At 31.1% G+C, this 22,063-nt stretch overlaps 1 protein-coding gene and 1 long non-coding RNA gene across 2 annotated transcripts; both read right to left on the bottom strand.

The window, feature by feature from the left end:
• Positions 1 to 2,191: 2,191 nt before the first annotated feature.
• On the bottom strand, positions 2,192 to 5,964 carry LOC146722817 (uncharacterized). Its single transcript, XR_014924918.1, has 3 exons — positions 5,691 to 5,964; positions 5,447 to 5,599; positions 2,192 to 2,253 (listed from the first exon to the last, which is right to left on the bottom strand). It is a non-coding gene; the product is annotated as an uncharacterized LOC146722817 (long non-coding RNA).
• Positions 2,201 to 5,135, bottom strand: LOC146722818 (uncharacterized). The gene is given in 2 exon segments (XM_085483772.1): positions 2,201 to 3,401; positions 3,404 to 5,135. Coding segments are annotated over 2 exon segments (2,112 nt in total). The 5' UTR covers positions 4,842 to 5,135; the 3' UTR covers positions 2,201 to 2,727.
• Positions 5,965 to 22,063: the final 16,099 nt, after the last annotated feature.

Genomic DNA, 22,063 nt, shown 5'->3' with positions numbered 1-22,063 from the left:
AAAAAAAATTTTTTAAAAAAAGTTAAAAAAAAATTATTTTTTTTAAATTTAATGTTAATCTAATAAAAATTTTTTTTTTTTTTAATTTAAAAAAAAAAAAATTTTTTTTATTTTAATTAATTAAAATTTTTAAATTTTTTTTTTTTTAAATTTTTTTTTAAAAAAAAAAAAAATTTTTTTTTAATTTTAATATTTTTAAAAAACCATTTTAAGGGTTTTTTTAAAACCCAAAAACATTTTTCAAAAAAAAAAATTTTTAAAATATAAAATATAAATAAAATTTTAAAATTAAAAATAAAAAAAAGGTAAATTTTTTATTAAATAATAAAAAATAACAAAAAAAATTTTTTAAAAAATTTTTAAAAATTTAAAAAAGTTTTTTTAATAACAATTTAATTTTTAAACTTGGGGGTTTTTAAAAAAAAATTTTTTAAGATTTTTTTTCTTTTATTCCCTTCTTTAAATAAATTCCCAATTTTTTCAAAAATTTTTTAGAAAAAATGAATTAAGAAATAAATTGAAAATGTTAAAATTTTTAAATTGAACATTTATTGATGAAAATTAAAAAATTTTTTAAAATTTTTTTTATAAAAAAAATTTTTTTGAAAAAAAATTTTGAAAAAAAAATTTTAAAAATATTAAAAAATTTTTTTCTTTTTTCCCATTTATTTTTAAAAATTTAATTGTTTTTTTTAAATTTTTAAAAACCCTTTCCGGAAAAAAATTTTCCCCTTTTTATTGTGATTACTTCTAAATTAAAAACGTTTTTTTAGGGTGCCCCAATTTAAAATTTTTTAAATTCTAATTTTTTAAATAATTTAAAAAAATTCCCAATAAACAAAACAAATTTAGAAAAAATTTTTAAATTTTTAAAAAATTTAAAAAGGATTGGTTTTTTTTTCTTTTTTTTTCTCTTTTTTTTTTTTTTTTTACTTTTTTTTTTTTCTTTCTTTTTCGGGGTTTTTCTTCCTTTTTTTTTTTCCCCCTTTCTTTTTCTTTTCCTTTTTTTTAAATTTTTTTTTGTTTTTTTTAAAACTCTTCTTGTTTTGCTTTTTGCGGGGGGGGTTTTTTTTTTTTTCAACTTTTTTTGATTTTTTTTTTTTTTTCTCCTTTTTTCCTTCTCATTTCCCTTCCAAACCCCAAATTCTTTTTTTGGGGGTTTTTTTTTTTTTTTCCCCCTTTTTCCCTTTTCTTTTTTTTTTTTTTTTTTTTTTTTTTTTTTTCTTTTTTTTTTTCCTCTCCTTTTCCCCCCCTTTTTTTTTTTTTTTTTTTTTTTTTTAAAAAAATTTTTTTCAAAAAAATTTGTCTTTCGTTGCAAATTTTTTCATAATCTTTTTCCTTCTAGTTTTAAAATCGTTTTTGGGAAAGTTCAAGTGGAAACTTCAATACCTTTTAACCAGGGGGGGGGGATTATAAAATTTTAAAATTTTTTTTTTTTTTTTAAAATTTTTTTTTTCAGTTAATTGGTGGTTTTTAAATTTATTTTTTTTTAAAATTTTTAAAAAATTGAAGAAAAAAACCGGTGGGCCCTTTTTTCATAGGGAAAAAAAAAAATTTTTGGGGGGAAGAGGAAGAGGGGGAAAATTACTTTTTTGGAAGGGGTACGGAAATAAATTAAAAAGGTCTTTAAATCTGGGAAACAAAAAAAAATAAAAGAAAAAACAAACAAAAAAAAGACCAAAACCCCCAAAAAAAAAAAATTTAACAAAAAAAGAAATTTTCTCGGGCAAGGAAAAACCCAGGGGTTTTTTTTGCGATTTTTCCACAAACACACAAAGCGTTTTTCCTCACACGAACGCAGAAATCAAATCGCTCAGAAAAAAATTTATTTTTTTTTAAACGCCCGGCCCCATTTTTCTCATCAGTCCCCTACCAACGGCACCGCGATTTCGAGAGAGCAAGGACGCTACCCAAAAAAAAATAAAACATTTACAAAAAAAAATAACAAAACAAAAAAATCCTAAAAAGCCCTAAGAAAAAAAAATAAAAAAAGACACAAAATAAAAAAATAGCATTTCACGAAAAAAAAAAAAATGAAAAAAAAAAAGGGGGAAAAAATTCACAACAAATTTTACACCGGGGAACAAACGCCAAATTTTTACCGGCACTCGTTTTTTTTTAAACGAAACGATATTCTTTTGGTTGGCCACCACAAATAAAGCCCCATTTTTTGGGGGGAACCAAGTGGACCTGAGAAAGATTCATCAGCTAAAAATTGTACAATTGCGTACAATTTTGTTTCGGACATTTTCTCTGAAAAAAATATATATGCAGAATACAGAGTGTCTTATAATTCGCACACCACCCGTAATGTTCAGGTAGAACGATGGGTATCGAGGATGTGTGTGAGTTTGACACTATAGATTCTATACTAATATATGTGTGTATGTATATATGTACATAGCTATTATTCTTTGTAGAATATAAAGTTTGTTATAAAACGAAAGTATTGTCCGTGAAAAAAGGCGTGGTACAAAATAATCTTAATTATAGGTAATATCAAAGTATTTATTTAATATTTTAAACAACTTAAAGCTAAAACCAACCATACATAGCAATATATGAAAATCAAAATAGTCATAAAAAACCTTGCAGTATTATCTCATCATTCTTTAAAAAAAAACACTAAAGTATTTAATCTTGGTAATGATAAAGCTGTTAAAAAGAACATAAAATTACTGCAAGATGAGAATAATTCTTTAAAAGAAAAAATCAAAATAAGAATAATTAGGTACATGCATGCAAAAGTGGAATTATAACAAATGTGTTTTGCAACTCAAGATGTTTTAATTTCAAACATTTTGTTTTTATGTTTGTTGCCGGCAATTTTTCTATGTTAAAAGGACTTGTTTCCAAAAAAGTTTGTATACCCAGTAGTTCTTTAGAATCACATGGAGTGTTAAAAAATGGTTCGGTATATAAAATTCGCTTTACATTTATGTATGGAACATCATTACTATCTAAAATTACTTCTAAAATAAATGCCAAAGAATTATCGTTCAACAAACAACAGTTTTTATTTTCTTTTGTAAAAATATTGAAGCCATTGAACTCTAAATGAGATATATCATTAGTGTTTTGAATTGTCTTTTTAAAATGAATAATAGGATATGACTTTAAATATGATTTTTCTACTGGAAGTTGATTTAATTCGAAAATTCGATTAGAATATTCCTCTAATGGTTTGCCACAATTTTTTATTCGCTTTTTAATTTTTTGCATGTGATTCTCAAATTTAAAACAACTAAAAGCATCTAAACATCCCAAAGTTTTGACATCATTTGCAAGATGTTCTAAATTATGAATATTATGTGAAAGATATTCCAGTCCAAAAGCATTTCTATAGTTTGAAATAAACCAGGTTATCAAGGAATGTGCGAAATCGTTAAGAACTAAACTTTTTTTGGATCTGCAAATATACGAATAGCTATACTTAGTGATAAAAAATGATTATAATAGTCTTTAGACAAAAATGGCTTTAACAAAACTAAACCCAAATAAAGTAAAAAAAGGCGAACTTCCGTAGCTTTCCAACTATCAATACATATTAAACTTTTTGGCATTCTCGCAAATTCTTTAGTTATAAATTTTCTTGTGTCAAGTAGATGTTTATTAATAGAATCAATTGCAACTTTGGATAATCTTACACCTTTCTTACCCCTGACATAAAATTGTAATAAACGCCTCGATCCTAAACAAACAAGGTGCATGTAATCTAAAGGAATTTGTGAAATCATATCTATAGGGAGATTTTCTAAAATTGAATCACCTATATGATGCTCCTCTTGACTACGAGTACGAAATGATTCATTTGTTCTTAGTGTGCAATTAATTTCCGGAAAGACAACTCGATTACATACAAAATCACCTTCTTGAAAACATTTTGAACATGAAAAATAACCTGTGTGACCTTTGGTACATGTGATTAATGATTTTGCAGGAGCATCGCATAAAATTGCATTCAATATGATTTTACAATAGAAATTATTATCTAATAATATACCATCTCGAAAAACAATTTGTGCTTCATTAACAAAAGGATGAAGAAAATCATTTACATTATTCGGTTTGGACATTCCGTGAAATACCCCAACTGCAAAAGGCTCGGTATAAAGATCTTTAATTTCAATTGATGCGAGAATAGGCCAAAACTGGCTACTTGAACTTTTACTTAAAGGTAGACCATCGATATTAATATTTATTTTTATTTCACGAGGCATAATTTTACAATATTTTGATATAGAGTATTTTATTCCCGAAGCTAATCCAAAATGAATGTATCTTCCACCACTAACAGCAGATATATTTTGAAAAGTATTACGTGGTGTTTTCATTAAAGTTCTACACGTTTCAGGTAAATCATTATGACCATGTTTCCGCAAAATAAAAAGAAGTTTATCTACAGTACCTTGAGGAATACAATGCTTTGAAACTAAGATTTGCAAATCTTCTTGTAAACTTAAGTTTTGTACATTTTGTACCGAGATTTCATTATTAAAATCAATTGATTTGGAAGAAAAATTAGACAATGAAGAACTATCTTGATCTGATGCAATAGGAATGTCAAAACTATTAGATGCTGAAAAACTATTATTCATTGATGGATTAAGGATATTATTGGATGCATCAATAATGTTATCACTGAGAAGAGTATTAGTTTCATTTGAAAATGTATTCTCTGAGTTAGAATTACAGGCCATTTCTATATTAGCAGAATTAATTTTAAAATGTTTTTTGGAAACATTTGATGTTGTAGTTGTAATTTTATGTAATTGTGACATATGACATGAAATCAATTGATTTTTACGTCTTTTTGATAAATGGTGATATGTTTTTGGCATGTTGATAATTTTGATCGATTATTTAAATTAGAACAAATTTATAAAATTAAGTTATAGTAGTTAGAAAAAAATAATAAAATATTTGAATATTAATAAATCTTAGTTAACTATATAAGATACAAAATCATATGCAAATATTAATAAAATACAAGTAAACTTTACATACAAATAATCAAATTAATCTGAAACAAAATGCGAATAGATAATATGGCAATAAGCATATTAAAAATTAAATAAAATATGCGATATATATATAAACTGTATATGCAAAATATCTTAAAGAGCAGTTTTAAAAAATTAATACACTTATTGACAATGACTTATTGTAAAATATATGATAAAATATATGAAAACCATAAAAATTGATGCTTCGATGACACTTCACAAATGTCTAATGATGAATAAAATATTATTTACTGATTGAATCTATTAAGTATATATAATATTAATAAAGAACATAATATGCAAATAATAATTATGAAATAAAACATATATACAATATATATATATATAGCGTACAGATTACAATATTTTTTATGGCTATATCGCTATATAACCTAAAAAATTTTGCAATATTAATAATTGTGTTGTTTAATAATATTTACACTTTCCGGCTTCTTCAATATATAAATCCAGCATTCCACAGCTCATCCACAATAATTGTGTACTTACGATAAACGAATTACGATCAAATAGCAATAGCTCAGGGTCTCTCGAGATGTGGCGATCAAATCTTTCAATGGAGAGAGTTTTAATCTCTGTAAGAAAAAGCATATTAGAGGAATGACGAACATCGCAGTTATATAAAATATATAACAGTCTTATAATAAGTACTTTAAATATACTTACAGTCTTTGGTTTATGTAAAGAAAGTGAATCTTTTGCAACACGAAGGCACAGCACAATATTTTTTGCCGGCTTTCCCGCCAACAATAATTCAACCATAAATCATATTTTATTAGAGAGGCGATCACGTATTACTGCGACACCAGCGCTACTTTAATATTGGTTTTTCATTGTCACCACATTATGCATTTAGCACGCGGGAAAAGACCGTGTGTATACAAAAACCGCGAAATTTAGCAGCATTGCACAAAACACGCAAATGAAGAAACATATAACTATTCTTCGTACACATTATATAACAACACAGTAAACGAGTTATATATTTTATATAATAAATATTATGTAACAGCTGTTATCTTAATTTTTTATTCTAATGTTATATAACTGTTATAATAGGTATTTACTAATATATTATATAGCAACGGCAAACAGATGATATATAAATTTATGTAATAAATATATAACAGCTGTTATATTAATTTTTTGTTTCAATGTTATATAACTGTTATAATATATGCGTTTGCTAGTATGTTATATAGCAATAATAAATAGATAATACATAACAATTATATAATAAAAATATAACGCTGTTATTTTAATTTTTGACTCCAATGTTATATAACTGTTATAATATGTGTTTGCTGGGAAGCTTTTTTTGGTTTTCTTCGGAATTTTTTATAAAGAACTCATAAATGTTTTGTATATGTATAAAAAATTTTATTTTAAAAAAGGTAAAAAAAGTTGTTAAATCCGCGTCAAAAACTATATCTGCAAAATCTTACAGAATCTTAAAACATATCTGAAAAATAATGTATTTAAAATATATAATAACATTAAAAACTTGCAATAACAAAAATATAAACATTAAAGACTTGCGACAAAAAAAATTAATTTAAAAACTTAGCATTGCTAATGTCATTATTGCATATTACTTCAATTAAAATTTCAATTGTATAGTTTAATACAACAATTACAATTATTAATATGTTGTTTAGCTTAGCAGTGCTAAGTTTTTAAATTAAATTGTTCTACTTTTTTTCGCAAGTTTTTAATGTTTTTTTATTTTTTCTTGTCGCAAGTTTGTAATGTTTATATCTTTTTTGTCCCAAGTTTTAATGTCAGTATGTATTTTAAATTCATTATTTTTATAAGAAATTAAAACAACTATTTTGTGCAACTTTTTTAAATTAAAATATTTTAATAAGGTTTTATTTATGCTTAGCGCAATTTTTAGATATGTTTTAAGATTCTGTAAGATTTTGGAGATATAGTTTTTGACGCGGACTTAACAACTTTTTTTACCTTTTTTAAAATAAAATTTTTTATACATATACAAAACATTTATGAGTTCTTTATAAAAAATTCCGAAGAAAACCAAAAAAAGCTTGTTACATAAGATTCACTCTAAAACGATTTTTAATAATTATAAAGTGATAAAGTCAAATTGTATTTGCATTATGACAAGTAATGAACAAACTATCAATACGTTACCTTCAAGAAAATTGATAATCCTAACTCTTTGATTACTGTGGAATGTGAATGTCCAAAGCTCTTAGGTTATATTTCAGTCAATTAACAATCAAAGAGCTTTATCACAATAAGCGTAGACCTATAATATTTAATTACACGCTATGGTTAATAAGTCCAATATCAGAACACGATAAAATGTTTTATTTCCTTTATTAAATTTAATTAATTTATTATTAAGAAATAGAATTGTAATATTTTCAAGTATTCTACAAAGTAAATGATATTTTACAAAAATAAAATTTTAATAACTTAAATTGTATATATTTGTTACACGTAACGTTTTCACCAACAGATTTAGAATATAATCATGTTAAATCATTATATTCCTTATTAATTTGATTACATAGAAAATATATTTAATTATCACGCACATGATTTTATATAATAAACAATTATCTCATCAATATGAATATGTGCAGATATAATATAATAAATATAAATTTGTGAAGATATTATTCTGTTTGCAATTTTTAATTATTAAATTATATTATTTCCAAATTATATGCATAATAGATATGCAACAAAACTATTATTATTAACAATATATATTTGCAATCTAGATATTATATGAAACTATTCACACACAAGAAAAATAATATTTTGAAAAGTAATTGCTGGTGTACGATTACATTTTTGTTTAATTGGCAAACAAATATTTAATAAAATTTATTAATTTAAAAAAAGGAAAAAGAAAAATGAATCTTTTCAATATAAAAAAAATATAAATATATAAATAAATACATAATAACAAAATATATACAAATATAAATTTAACATATATAAGATAGGCAATAAGAGCCAAATCGCGGATGACAGTGCGTTATTCTAAACGAAACTAAAATTTTTTCGTTAGAATTAAATACCTGTGCACAAGGCACCAAATTTTTACTTGGACACGGCCAAGATATAAAATTGGAATAATCTCTACAAGAAATTTTTAATTCCATGTATCCCCTATTCCCCCTAAAGAAATAAAGTGCGAGAGAAAAATATAGATCCGAAAGTCGCAGAATCGGGAATCGAATTTCTTTAGGGGGAATAGGGGATACATGGAATTAAAAATCTCTTGTAGAGATTATTCCAATTTTATATCTTGGCCGTGTCCAAGTAAAAATTTGGTGTCTTGTGCACAGGTATTTAATTCTAACGAAAAAAATTTTAGTTTCGTTTAGAATAACGCACTGTCATCCGCGATTTGGCTCTTATTGCCTATCTTATATATGTTAAATTTATATTTATATATTACAGAGCCTAGTTAAACTCTTAATTTATACACGCTGGCTTAAAGGCGTTTATTTACCAACATTAATATATATAACAGAGAAAAGTATAGAATCGAAAGGATCTGAATAGCTCAGTTGGAAGAGCAGTCGCCCGGCAAGCGAAAGGTCTCGGGTTCGATTCCCGATTCTGCGACTTTCGGATCTATATTTTTCTCTCGCACTTTATTTCTTTAGGGGGAATAGGGGATACATGGAATTAAAAATCTCTTGTAGAGATTATTCCAATTTTATATCTTGGCCGTGTCCAAGTAAAAATTTGGTGCCTTGTGCACAGGTATTTAATTCTAACGAAAAAAATTTTAGTTTCGTTTAGAATAACGCACTGTCATCCGCGATTTGGCTCTTATTGCCTATCTTATATATGTTAAATTTATATTTATATATTACAGAGCCTAGTTAAACTCTTAAAATATATACATTCTAAGCATTTAAATAATAATACAATTTTAAAACAAGACCATTTATATAAATATTTATATACAACGTATTCTAATTATGTTATTCAATATTTTCCAATATTTCTCTCTAATAATTTATTTATAATAAATAAACACAATTTGAATGTAATATGTAAAAACATTGTGAAACGGTTACCTAATTGAATGCAGAAATGTTCTCCAGAAGGAAACTGTATGGTTACACTTCGTTGTATTACCAAACTTCCTGCAATATTTACATTTGATTAATAATTTTGAATTATAATATATATTGTATATATGTACAACACATTTTATTATAACATATTATACATTTATTATTTTAGAACAAATGAAAAAAAATTCGAGAAATATATATTAACATTAAATATAATTAAATTAAATATAATAAAATGTATAATGAATTGAAAATGTTCTGAATAAAAATATGGTTTAAAAAACGTAAATTATTTATTATTTATATTGTAACTATTACGTACAATAACTTTGCTAGAACCAAGGAAAAGATATATATTATTTAAATTCAGTCATATTAATATCATCAATCAAACATCTTCGATTAAAATTTAAATTGTATTAATCGTTACACATTGTTAATTAATCGAAATAAAGAAATTATATCGATTTTTTTAAGTCAATCATTAATGGAAGAGATTCGCATTAAATTTGCTATATTTAATCGTCAATTAAATATTTTTTAATTGTTTCTGCTCAAATCAATTGTCAATTGAATTGTCTTCGATTGAATCTGTTTGTTTCAATCGTCAATTAAAGTACTTCTAATTAAAATTAACTCATATTAATCGTTAATTAAAAAACTTTTAATTAAATTAGCTTGTATTAATTGTTAATCGATCGTTGTCCGATTAATTTCGTTTATATCAATTGTCAATTAAATAATCTTTAATTGACTTCGATCATATTAATTGTTAATTAAACGATCTTCGATTAATCTAGCTTATATCAATCGTCATTGTAACGAAATCTAATTAATCTTTCTAAAATTAATCGTCAATTAAAAAAATTTTAATTAAATCTGTTCATATCATTTGTTCAATTATAAAAAATTTAATTGATATTTTGCCATCTCTGATACCCAGTAAACACGAAGGGATCATTTACGAAACAATTACATAATAATCTATATATGTATATGTTATAGATCGGCGAAACAAAACAATGACGTATCATTTATGTCAATAACGTAATGAATTTGTTATGCAATTTTGGTGTTACTTTGTTATGTAACATTTATGTATTTTGGTTAATATAAATGTGTATACTCTAAAAGTTTCGTAAATACTACGTAATTTTAATGACATAATTGTAACGTTATGTTAAATATGTAACATTAATATTATTTTGTTGATATCTATGTATATATTCTGTAAGAACCTTATTATAACTATTATATATAATTATAATATTTTGGTTAATATAAATGTGTATACTTTAAAAGTTTCGTAAATACTACGTAATTTTAATGACATAATTGTAACGTTACGTTAAATATGTAACATTAATATTATTTTGTTGATATCAATGTATATATTCTGTAAAAACCTTATATAACTATTATATATAATTATAATAACGAAATTACGATGTCACATTAAATAAAAAAAATATCGCAATTTTGTTATTATACTGTATGTAATGATTATAATAAAGTTTTTACAGAATGTATACATTGATGTCAACAAAATAATGTTACGTATTTAATATAACGTTGCAATTAGTTATTAGAATTATGTAGCATTTACGAAACTTTTAGGATATACACATTTACATTAACCAAAATATATAAATGTTACGTATTTAACATAACGTTACAATTATGTCATTAAAATTACGTAGTATTTACGAAACTTTTAGAGTATATACATTTACATTAACCAAAATACATAAACGTTACGTATTTAACATAACGTTACAATTATGTCATTAAAATTACGTAGTATTTACGAAACTTTTAGAGTATACACATTTACATTAACCATAATACATAAATACATATATAATAAAGTAACGCCAAAATTACATAACAATTTTATATAACAATTATAGATTCATTACGTTATTGACATAAACGATACGTCACAGTTATGCAATAATTGCTAATTTCTTCTTTAACCGTTACGCGGTGTACGATTCTCTATTTATCTCGCATTCAAATTTCAGTCAGGAAAGTTTAAAGTTGATGAAATTGACGGTAACATCTGTGTTAATATAGAATTAAATTTTCTCATGTTGAGATCATGTCACAAAGAATAATGAGATTATCATAATGATAAAGTATCAATTAATTATTAAATTTAATAAACATTTAAATTATATATTGATTAAAAAATAAATATTACATTTACTATCTCATTAACTAATTTTTCATATTTATCTAACTCATTTATTTTTTAATCAATATATAATTTAAATGTTTATTAAATTTAATAAACATTTAAATTATATATTGATTAAAAAATAAATATTATATATATTTATATATATAAATAATTAATAATTAAGAAATATTTTCTTAAATATTATAATAATTATTAATATATAATATATTAAAATTTATTAATAATTAATTCTCTACTTCTCTATATATAAATATTTTATTATTTTAATAAATGATTAATTATTAATTAAATAAATGATTCATAATAAATTTATAATAGTTATTAAATATATTCTAATTAATAAAATATTTATATATTTTATATAAATATTAACCTTATATTATTATAACATTTTATTATAACATATTATACATTTATTATTTTATACCATACCTAGATATACCTAAATATACCATATTATCTAATTACTAAAATAATTTCTTTTTTAATTACAGTTTACAGAGGAAGACGCGCCGGAGTTCGCGTCCAAGAGGAGCGCTTTATGCGCTTCCTCATGAAACTGTCCTCGCCGAATTATTATTGGGGCAACAGGCCGAGGAGGGGCGGACGAGAAGGCGGACGAGGACGGGGACGGCGAAACGCCTAATAGCATATACATACATTATATATACATAAATAAATATACATATATATACATTCTTCATTTTATTTAATAAAAACCCTATCAAGAGACACGGTAGTGTAACGCGACCAGGTAAGGGCATAGCCGAGACACCGTATATCTTAACGCGAGTCGGACATTTGAGTCTTTATAATATTTTGAATCCTCAATAACGGCAGAAGCAATCGAGTTTATACTAGACTTAATCAATACACGTATTCACACGTATACAACACATGCGCACACATATATCACACGTACACAACACATGCAAGATGCATGTAGTGGTAATTTTGTCCATCTCGCACGTTTTACAACAGACGGCGTTAGTAGTGCTCCGCGATATTGGCAGCGTGCGGGGTTATGTAAAAAAAATAATAAATATTGACGTGCGGGGTATAAAATAAATATTGATACGTTATCATTTTAAACTATTTCTTTTATAAAAATAATTACTTTTTTGCTACACTACCATCCTACTATTCCTTTTTTTATAAGTACCTGCATAATTATTGATGTAAAATAAGGAAGCGATCTTTACCAATAATAATTATTTATATACTTATGAAAGATGTAGTACAATGGTAGCGTTGCAGAAAATTATTATGAAAAAATAGTATAAACAAAATGATAACGTAACATAATAAAAGTATTTAATAAATATCAAAAAGTTGCAAATATCATTATATAAATATATATTTATAAAAGAATATGTTTATGATATACTAAACATGTGATATGCAATACTGCATATATGTAATTATATATAATATAAAAAATATATCACATAATATACGAATACATCAGAATATTTAAAGTCTTCAAAGTGATGATAGTTCACATGATGTCAGATTTACCAAATGTTGACTTTGAACGAGATGTATATCAATTTATTGTAAGTAATGCAAGAAAACTTGAAGAGTTTATTTTTGACCAGCAGTTTTTCTCATTGAAATATTAATTCTTATATTTAGAGTAAAGCAAAAAAACTTGAAGAGTTTATTTTTGACCAGCAGTTTTTCTCATTGAAATATTAATTCTTATATTTAGAAATGTATGTAGAGTTATAATATGCTCTATTACACATTTAAGGAGGCATATATAAATTATCAATTTTGATATTTTGACATGTTATGTAACAAGAGAAACATGATTATTCTTCATTAATAATATCAGAGGAGGCTACTTTTATATTCTACTTAATTTGTAGTTTCTTATTACTACTAAAATAAATGTACTTTTAATAAGAGTAAATAAAAAAAGCGATTTATAAATCATTGTCCGAAAAAAGATGTATAAGCTATGTCAAAGCTGATCTAAAATTTTTATGAAATCAGCTATAAATATTTTAGAAAGAAAATTAAATAATATAAAATTATGTTACTCAAAGAAATGTTTTGTGTGTACACACCGATAAAGTTAAAAAAAAAAGTAAAATTATTTGATACAGCAAAAATTGGAAAATTTATCTGCTCTAAAATGCAAGATGCCAAGTCAAAAATTAAAATTTAAAAACTTATGCAAATTTAAAATTAATATAAAATAAAAAGAAATAATAAAATTTTAGTTAAAAAAACTGGGCGCGCTGCTAAATAATATTCTAATGATATTAAAATTAAATTGTTACTTTTAAACTCATTGCAATTAAAAGGGGGGAGAAAGAATGAAAGAGGGTTAGAGAGGACGAAAGAAAGTGAAAGAGGACGAAAGAGGGTGAGAGAAAATGAAAGAGGGTGAAAGACGACGAAACAGGGTGAAAGAGGGTGAGAGGGAATGAAAAAGGGTGAGAGAGGACGAAAGAGGGTGAAAGAGGACGAAAGAGGGCGAAAGAGGGTGAAAGAGGACGAAAAAGGGTGAAAGAAGACGAAAGAGGGTGAGAAAGGACGTACGAGGGTGAAAGAGGTGAGAGAGAGTGAGAGAGGACGAAAGAGGGTGAAAGAGAATAAAAGAGGGTGAGAGGACGAAAGAGAGTGAAAGAGGACGAAAGAGGGTGAAAGAGAATGAAATAGGGTGAAAAAAAATGAAAGAGAGTGAGAGAAGACAAAGGAGAGTGAAAGAGGACGAAAGGGGGTGAAAGAGGTCGAAAAAGGGTGAGAGAGGACGAAAGAGGGTGAAAGAGGACGAAAGAAGGTGAAAGAGGGCGAAAGAGGGTGAGAGGGAATGAAAGAAGGTGAGACAGAATGAAAGAGGGTGAGACAGAATGAAAGAGGGTGAGAGAGGACGAAGGAGAGTGAAAGAGGACGAAAGAGGGTGAAAGAGAATGAAATAGGGTGAAAAAAAATGAAAGAGAGTGAGAGAAGACAAAGGAGAGTGAAAGAGGACGAAAGAGGGCGAAAGAGGGTGAAAGAGGACGAAAGAGGGTGAGGTAGGACGAAAGAGGGTGAAAGAGGACGAGAGAGGGTGAAAGAGGACGAAAGAGGGTGAAAGAGGACGAAAGAGAGTGAAAGAGGACGAAAGGGGGTGAGAGGGAATGAAAGAGGGTGAAAGAGGGTGAGAGGGAATGAAAGAGGGTGAGAGAGGACGAAAGAGGGTGAAAGAGGCGAAAGATGGTGAAAGAGGACGAAAGAGGGTGAAAGAGGGTGAAAGAGGACGAAGAGGGTGAGAGGGAATGAAAGAGGGTGAAAAGGCAAAAGAGGGGTGGGGGTGGGGGTGGGAGTGGTGGTGGGGTGGGGTGGGGGTGGGGGTGGGGGCGGGATGTGGGAGGGAAAGGGGTGGGTGGGAGTTGAGGGAGGTGTGAGTGAAAGGTGAGAAGAGATTTATACGCGGACAGAGAAGAAGAAGAAGAAGAAGAAGAAGAAGAAGACGACGTTACTTCATTTTTCATGAAAAACGTCACTTTTTGACCGCTTGTATCTCCGGAACGGCTTGTCCGATTTTATTTTTTCTTGGCTTAAATTACTCGTGGCGATGCCGCCTTTCAAGTTATGTTACGTGCAATTCAAAATTTTTTATATTTTAGTAGTTCTACACCCCCAAAAAATGGACTTTGATGGTGCAGGATAAGGAGACTTGTAGTGTCTGTTAAGGTCTTTTAGGGTTTGAACATGGCCGGAGACACTACCGCGTCTCCTGATAAGGGGGAAGATTATTTATAGGTGAGTAAACGTCGGGAGAAGGGGATCAAATGATTATTCGTGTGGGAAAAATTTGGACATGTAAATTAAGGGGCCTTCTCGTTCTACGTTCACGTAGTCTATGGAGACGTTGCTCGTTACGATCAATTTTATTCCTCCTTCGGAAGGGAGAGACCATCTAACGGATGGATAATTTATATGAATAAGTTTTATAGAGGGGAGAATATTTATAATTTAGAATAATTGAATAAGACTCACGTTTATATAGTGATCTACTCGTTAATGAAATCGAAATAAGAGGAAAGGTTTTTTTTTTTTTTTTTTTTTTTTCGCAGTGGGAATCCTCATGGATACCTCCGGCCTCCGGGAAGAGGCCAGAATTGTTATGTGAAACTTCTTGTTCCCCTTGGCCGATCCACGTGTGGATCGGTCAGGGGGCCCAAGACATACCTCACTAAACCCACTGCGGATACCTTCACGGGCGTTAATGGGGAACGGCCAGGATGCTGGTTTCCCATGCCGACTGGCCGCCCCCCCGCCTAATCCCTCCTTGGGAGAGTGCCGCCTTCAGCGGCACTCTCCCCCCCCGCGGATTGCATCGTGCGGGGGTCCTCGCGGTTGCGACGCAGGGCGGTATCGACCCTACGTCGCGCCCTCCCAAAGAGTTTGGGGGGCGGGGTCACGGCTCGAGTGTCCCGCTCGAGCCGCCACCCCCGCCTCCGGAGCGGTGCTCCCTCCCCCTCCCAAAGGGAATGGGGATTCGGCATTCGCCCCGGAGGCCCTCTCCAGGGAGTTCCTCTCAGAAGGAGAGAAACCCCCTCCGTGGACGGCGTTGCCCTCCCACCGGTGCCTTGTGGCTCCCGATGAGAGGGCCCCGCGCGTCACGTCTCCGTCATAGAGGGGGGCCCAGGCGTCCCGAGAGACGCGTGGCTTCCCCCTCGGTCCCCCCGATTACGGCTCCTTCCGCTCCCTTGGGAGTCGGGATTCGGCCGCAATCAGGGGGATTTCCCGTTCGGGGGCGTGGCCGCGCCCACCCCGCCTAGGCGAGGCGGCGCACCCACGCCCCCGATTCTCGAGAGGTCTTAGGGGGGAGTCCATGGACTTAATTGTCCCCGACCCTTCCCCCCCCCCGGCAACCAGAATGCCCTTCACCTGTTAATTAATTATGTTTTGTGTCAATAATTATTATAATCAAACGATATCGTTCTTGTAATTAAATGGTATTGAGCTAGGATTGATAATGAGGTGGAAAAAGAAAAGGATTCTGAATATGTATTAATATCTATATCAAGAATATTAATACGTGTAGTTTCAAACATCAATAATTAAAATCTTAAATGTTAAAATAATAATTTTTAATAATTATCAAGATTTCTGTCATTTGGGTTGGTAAAGTAATTCGTTTGGTTTGTAGAGCAGAGAGAGAGTAAGCAGGGAAGGTTAAAGAAGTACACGGTTATCCCGTGTAAATTCTGGTCCTTAAAGGCTAATGCATTCGTTCACTTTACTAAACGTGCATCTCAGAATCGTAACAACAAATTTACCTTATGACAGAGTATTGTTCTATAAGTGGTAAATAGGATAAGGTAGTGTACACTTGTCAAATGAATCGAATATCAATATGCAAAATCACTGTCAGTTGGTGTGGTAAAGTATTCGCAACTATTGGAAAATGCAAGGTAATAAAAGCGTAAAAGAATAGAGAGATAGGTGTTCATCCGGCTAGGCCGGGTTCTCTGGTCCTTGTCTTAATAGGCTAATGCGACGTTCACTTTACTAAACGTGCACCTCAGAGATGACTTGCGAATGTACCTTCTGACACGATATAGTTTCTAATGTGTACAGAGGAATTAGCGGCATTCAGTTCGCTAATATGTGGTAGGATACAAGGTTACATACATATATAAGTAAGCAGTAATACAATAAAATACATAAGTATATTTATTATAATAGATTAGGTAAATATGCGATATTGGTTAAATAGTGTCAAATAGTATTGAGTAAAATATTGAATAAATCGACGATTGTAACGCAGACGTGTGCAGATGCAATTCGTGGATCGAAATAGTATCGAGAATGCAGAGTAATATACGGCTTATATCTATATTCAAAATTCAGAGTTCGGAATGAAACGTGGAATTGAGTTAAAATTAATTGATTAAATAAAATGATTAAGTATAATGAGTGTCCGTCGCGCTTTACTATTTAGGGATATGTGAACTGGCTTAAATACTCACAAGGTTAGACTATGTCTAATGTGCCTTGCTATGGTACACTTCGCTACTGTGTTCTTCCCTCTGAGTCTGAAGATCTGAGGAGCCTCGGTACCTCGGTCCGAAATGGCGGCTGTGTCTCGTTGTCTTCGGAACCCCGTAGTAATAGCTGGTTAGCTGACTGCTGTTAGAAGTACTGAACTTGACTGTGCTGGCGGAACAACTATCGGCGGATCACTGCCGTTCCGTGCCGGGTGTAGGGTTTATATACCGTAAAATGTGGCTCGCTCCTCCCATCGGGCGATGAGGCTAAGCCAATGGGAAGAGAGATATGCCGGGGAAGTACCGGAGACAATCTGTTCCTGGTAGAGATTGCGGCGGTTAAGTCCCGGAGAGATGGCTTCTTAGTAGCGATAGCGGCGCTCCGACTTTCCTTATCCTATTCTCGGTAGCGATAGCGGTGTGCCTTTGTTGGCTATGCGCTCCGACTTATCTTATCTTCTTCTTAGTAGCGATAGCGGTGCTTCTTTGGTGACTCATCGCTATGCGGCTTGCAACGGGCCTTGCAGGTTGCGACGTGTTTCAGCGTTGCATCATGCATTGCATCGTACTTCTGGAATGTAACGGTTCTCAACCGTCTTTCTAGAACCTTCTAGAATCTTTTAGATGTTTCTTGAGAGTAAAGCCGAGTTCACATAATAAAGCGGGTTTCATACCTAATTACTACTTTACAAGCGATATATATATATATTTTAGGTATTATTCTCTAGAATATGTCGATTCTTTTTGCGTTTTGAAATAAAATGCATTACTTCGTAAATTTTGTTATGAATTAAAATAATCATGATGGACAGGTAAAATTTATCAATTTACATTTTTATTCCATAGTTATATGTAAATTGATGGGTAATTCGCGTCAGGAATGAATTTCTATGGATTTCTAATTTTTCTAATATTTTATACTTATAATTTGAAAATCACGATGGACGGTTAAAACTCATCAATTTACATTTTTATTCCATAGTTATATGTAAATTGATGGATAATTCGCGTCAGGAATGAATTTCTATGGATTTCTAATTTTTTCTAATATTTTATACTTATAATTTGAAAATCACGATGGACGGTTAAAACTTATCAATTTACATTTACAGTCCATAGTTACATGTAAATTGGTGGGTAATTCGCGTCAGGAACGAATTTCTAATTTTTTAAATATTTTATATCTATCATTCTCTAACCTGTATGTTTCCTAACGAATGATTCGGAACGGAGCACCCTTGTTAATTATGCTTTTTATGACAGAAATGTTACTTAAAAGTGGGTTGCTATTCCCATTGTCATTTGTGAGAAAACATGTTTTAACTTATGAGCAATTATATGTGAGACTAAATATTTGTTAATACCGGTCTTTCATGTAGGTTAGCGATTGTCATGACTAACATGTTAAAGGATAAATTTTTGAAAAAGATTGAAATTTTAAAATTTGTCTGGACGTTACACATTTTACATTATTGGACGGTTGTCGCCAAAATTGATCCGTATTTCTCAATTTTGCGAAAATACTCATTAAATTCGATTCTAATTGGTAACCTTTCAATTCGTTCAAGTATCTACCAGCAGTGTATCTCTCTCGTGGGTTAGTAACCATCATCGTATAATAGATACCACTTTTCAACTGTCGGTAGTTAGCATCATTGAGAAGGAAGAACAGATACTGCAGATTCAACCTGAATCTACTATGTTTCGACATCAATCGTGTTCTAATAAATAAATATTCCGGCAATGCAAAGTTTCTATCTTCTCGTTGTCCATTGACACCATCAGGATATAAATCAGGGAAACACATGACATCCAGATATTTATAACGATTATCCATTGGAAAATCTTCAATTTTCACCATTTGATAAAGCTTCAATGCAGATTCGTTATCGATTCTTTTCGCGTGTATTGGGTATATTGTATACTGATCGTTAATATCCGAATGTTCAGTGATTTGTGTGAGAAAAGCCGTACGTTTTAAAACGGTTTGATCATTATTATTTTTGTTTTGCTGTACATTGTACAAATTCAATGCTGGTAATTTCTCAACCACCTCATTTATTTCGTCATTGTCGCTTTCCTCATCGACAATCCTATATTCTGTTTCCTGCAACTTATCCTTTAATAGATCATCAGATGACGCTGGAAGACAAATTTTTGAGTAATGAGGATTATTTTTTTTCAACCATTGTAAAGCCTTATCCATTTTATTAATATCTACCAAATTTTCCCAAACCACTTTAGATTTCTTGGGTATACCTCGAACGAGAATGTGCAACTCGTGATTCAAATTTATAGGATCTTCCGGAGGACATACCTTATCCAATGTTTCTTGTAAAGGCAGAGGCAAATAAAATGTTCTACCTTTTCCTAAACAGAGTTCGATTATATAAGTTTCTTGATTTAAAATGTGCTATATTTAAATCATTTAATTATTTTTTTCGTTCAAGTACAATTAACAGCAAAAACTGCATATACGTAGGTATGTATTTGACTCTACTGCCATTACTTAAAACAAATACATTATTCGATATTAACAAATTGGAACTCTGGAATTACGAGTAATTATTTTTCATTGTACAGACTAGGTTTAAATTTTTGAGGACCTTCTTTTGAACATGGCTTGACCTTTTCATTTTTATGATTTTTTGGAGATAGGGTGAGAGAGGACGAATGAGGGTAATAGAAGACGAGATAGGCGAAAGAGGGTGAAAGAGAACGAAAGAGGGTGAGAAAGGACGTACGAGGGTGAAAGAGGTGAGAGAGGGTGAGAGAGGACGAAAGAGGGTGAAAGAGGACGAAAGAGGGTGAGAGAGAACGAAAGAGGGTGAAAGAGGTCGAAAGAGGATGAGAGAGGGCGAAAGAGGGTGAGAAAGAATGAAAGAGGGTGAGAGAGGACGAAAGAGAGTGAAAGAAGGTGAAAGAGGACGAAAGAGGGTAAAAGAGGACGAAAGAGGGTGAAAAAGGACAAAAGAGGGTGAGAGGGAATGAAAGAGGGTGAAAGAGGACGAAAGAGGGTGAAAGAGGGTGAGAGAGGACAAAAGAGGGTGAGGTAGGACGAAAGAAGGTGAAAGAGGACAAAAGAGGGTGAGAGGACGAAAGAGGGTGAAAGAGGACGAAAGAGGGTGAAAGAGGACGAAAGGGGGTGAGAGGGAATGAAAGAGGGTGAAAGAGGGTGAGAGAAAATGAAAGAGGGTGAGGGAGGACGAAAGAGGGTAAAAGAGGCGAAAGATGGTGAAAGAAGACAAAAGAGGGTGAAAGAGGGCGAAAGAGGACGAAAGAGGATGAAAGAGGGCGAAAAGAGGACGAAAGAGGGTGAAGAGGGTGAGAGAGGACGAAAGAGGGTGAGAGAGGACGAAAGAGGGTGAAAGAGGCGAAAGAGGGGTGGGAGTGCAGGTGGGAGTGGGGGTGGGGGGCGGGATGTGGGAGGGAAAAGGGTGGGTGGAAGTTGAGGGAGGTGTGAGTGAAAGGTGAGAAGAGATTTATATATATATATATATAATCCTGATGACGTCAGCGGACAGAGAAGGCGACGTTACTTCATTTTTCATGAAAAACGTCACTTTTTGACCACTTGTATCTCCAGAACGGCTTGACCGATTTTATTTTTTCTTGGCTCAAATTACTCGTGGCGATGCCGCCTTTCAGGTTATATTACGTGCAATTCAAAATTTTTTATATTTTAGTAGTTCTACACCCCCAAAAAATGGACTTTGATGGTGCAGGATAAGAAGACTTGTAGTGTCTTTTAAGGTCTTTTAGGGTTTGAACATGGCCGGAGACACTACCGCGTCTCCTAATAATTTAGCTAGCAGAAGCCTTAATAGAGACTCCGGAAACAGGTGTAAGTGATTTGGTTATTATTTAACCCTCGCGGACTTATTTTGCATAAATATTATTATAGTCTTATTGAGCTCCTATTAACCATTGGTTTTCTCGATTGGGTTAGCTGTGTATGAGTATGGAAAGACGTGCTAAGCGTGTATTGTTCTATTGTGGCCATTAATAGTTGTAAATTTTGCATAAACAAGGCGCTTATCGATCCCCTTTTGACCATCGGTTTTTTTGAATTGTGTTGCCTCTGTATGGGTGCGGGAAGGCCTGCTGGGCTTGTTCTGACCGACTGCGATAAATAACATTAATCAATTTTGCATAAATAAAAGACTGTTCAATCTCCTCTTGACATGCGGTTTGTTCGATTGATAGCTGCTCTTGAGAGTGTGTGAAAACTCTTGGACACGGAGGTCACCTTTTGCGGTCATTGTTTATAATAATAAGCAAAAAATCTTTTTGTTTTTTTTAGTCGTTCTCCTTATAGCATATGTGCACGTTTCCGTTTAATGTACTGGTTTTGTAAGTTATGAGTGCTGCTGAAGAGGGTCCCCCGGATAGGGGGCCCCTTTCCTCTCTGCTGTTCCACCGGGATTGACTGACTTTTGCCCGAGACTCGGTAGTAAAGGATCTGTTGTGAGGAATAGTGGGCAGCGTGGCTCCAAGAGAGTGGCTACTTTTCCGCCCTATGATGGCGACTTATACATGGAGCCGCCCCCTCTATCGGATGGTGACGTCAACGAAATTAAAAAGGTCTTAACGGGACATGATTATAACTTTTCTTTCATCAATGCCGTTAGCAAGAAATCAGCCAGTAAGAAGAATAGGCTCGAGGAAGTTATCGCGGCGTATAGAAAGGCGGTAGATACGCTCGCATCGGCATATATCCGGCTAAAAACTGAGCGGGATATTACGGCGAATATCTGGAGGATGATTAGATCTGTC

The sequence above is a fragment of the Nylanderia fulva genome, unplaced genomic scaffold (genome assembly GCF_048542155.1).
Source record: "Nylanderia fulva isolate GAGA-0341 unplaced genomic scaffold, ASM4854215v1 Scaffold269, whole genome shotgun sequence".
In the NCBI taxonomy this organism is placed as follows: Eukaryota; Metazoa; Arthropoda; class Insecta; order Hymenoptera; family Formicidae; genus Nylanderia; species Nylanderia fulva.
The sequence above is the reverse complement of the archived record's forward strand: the minus strand, read 5'-3'. Positions and strand labels throughout refer to the sequence as shown.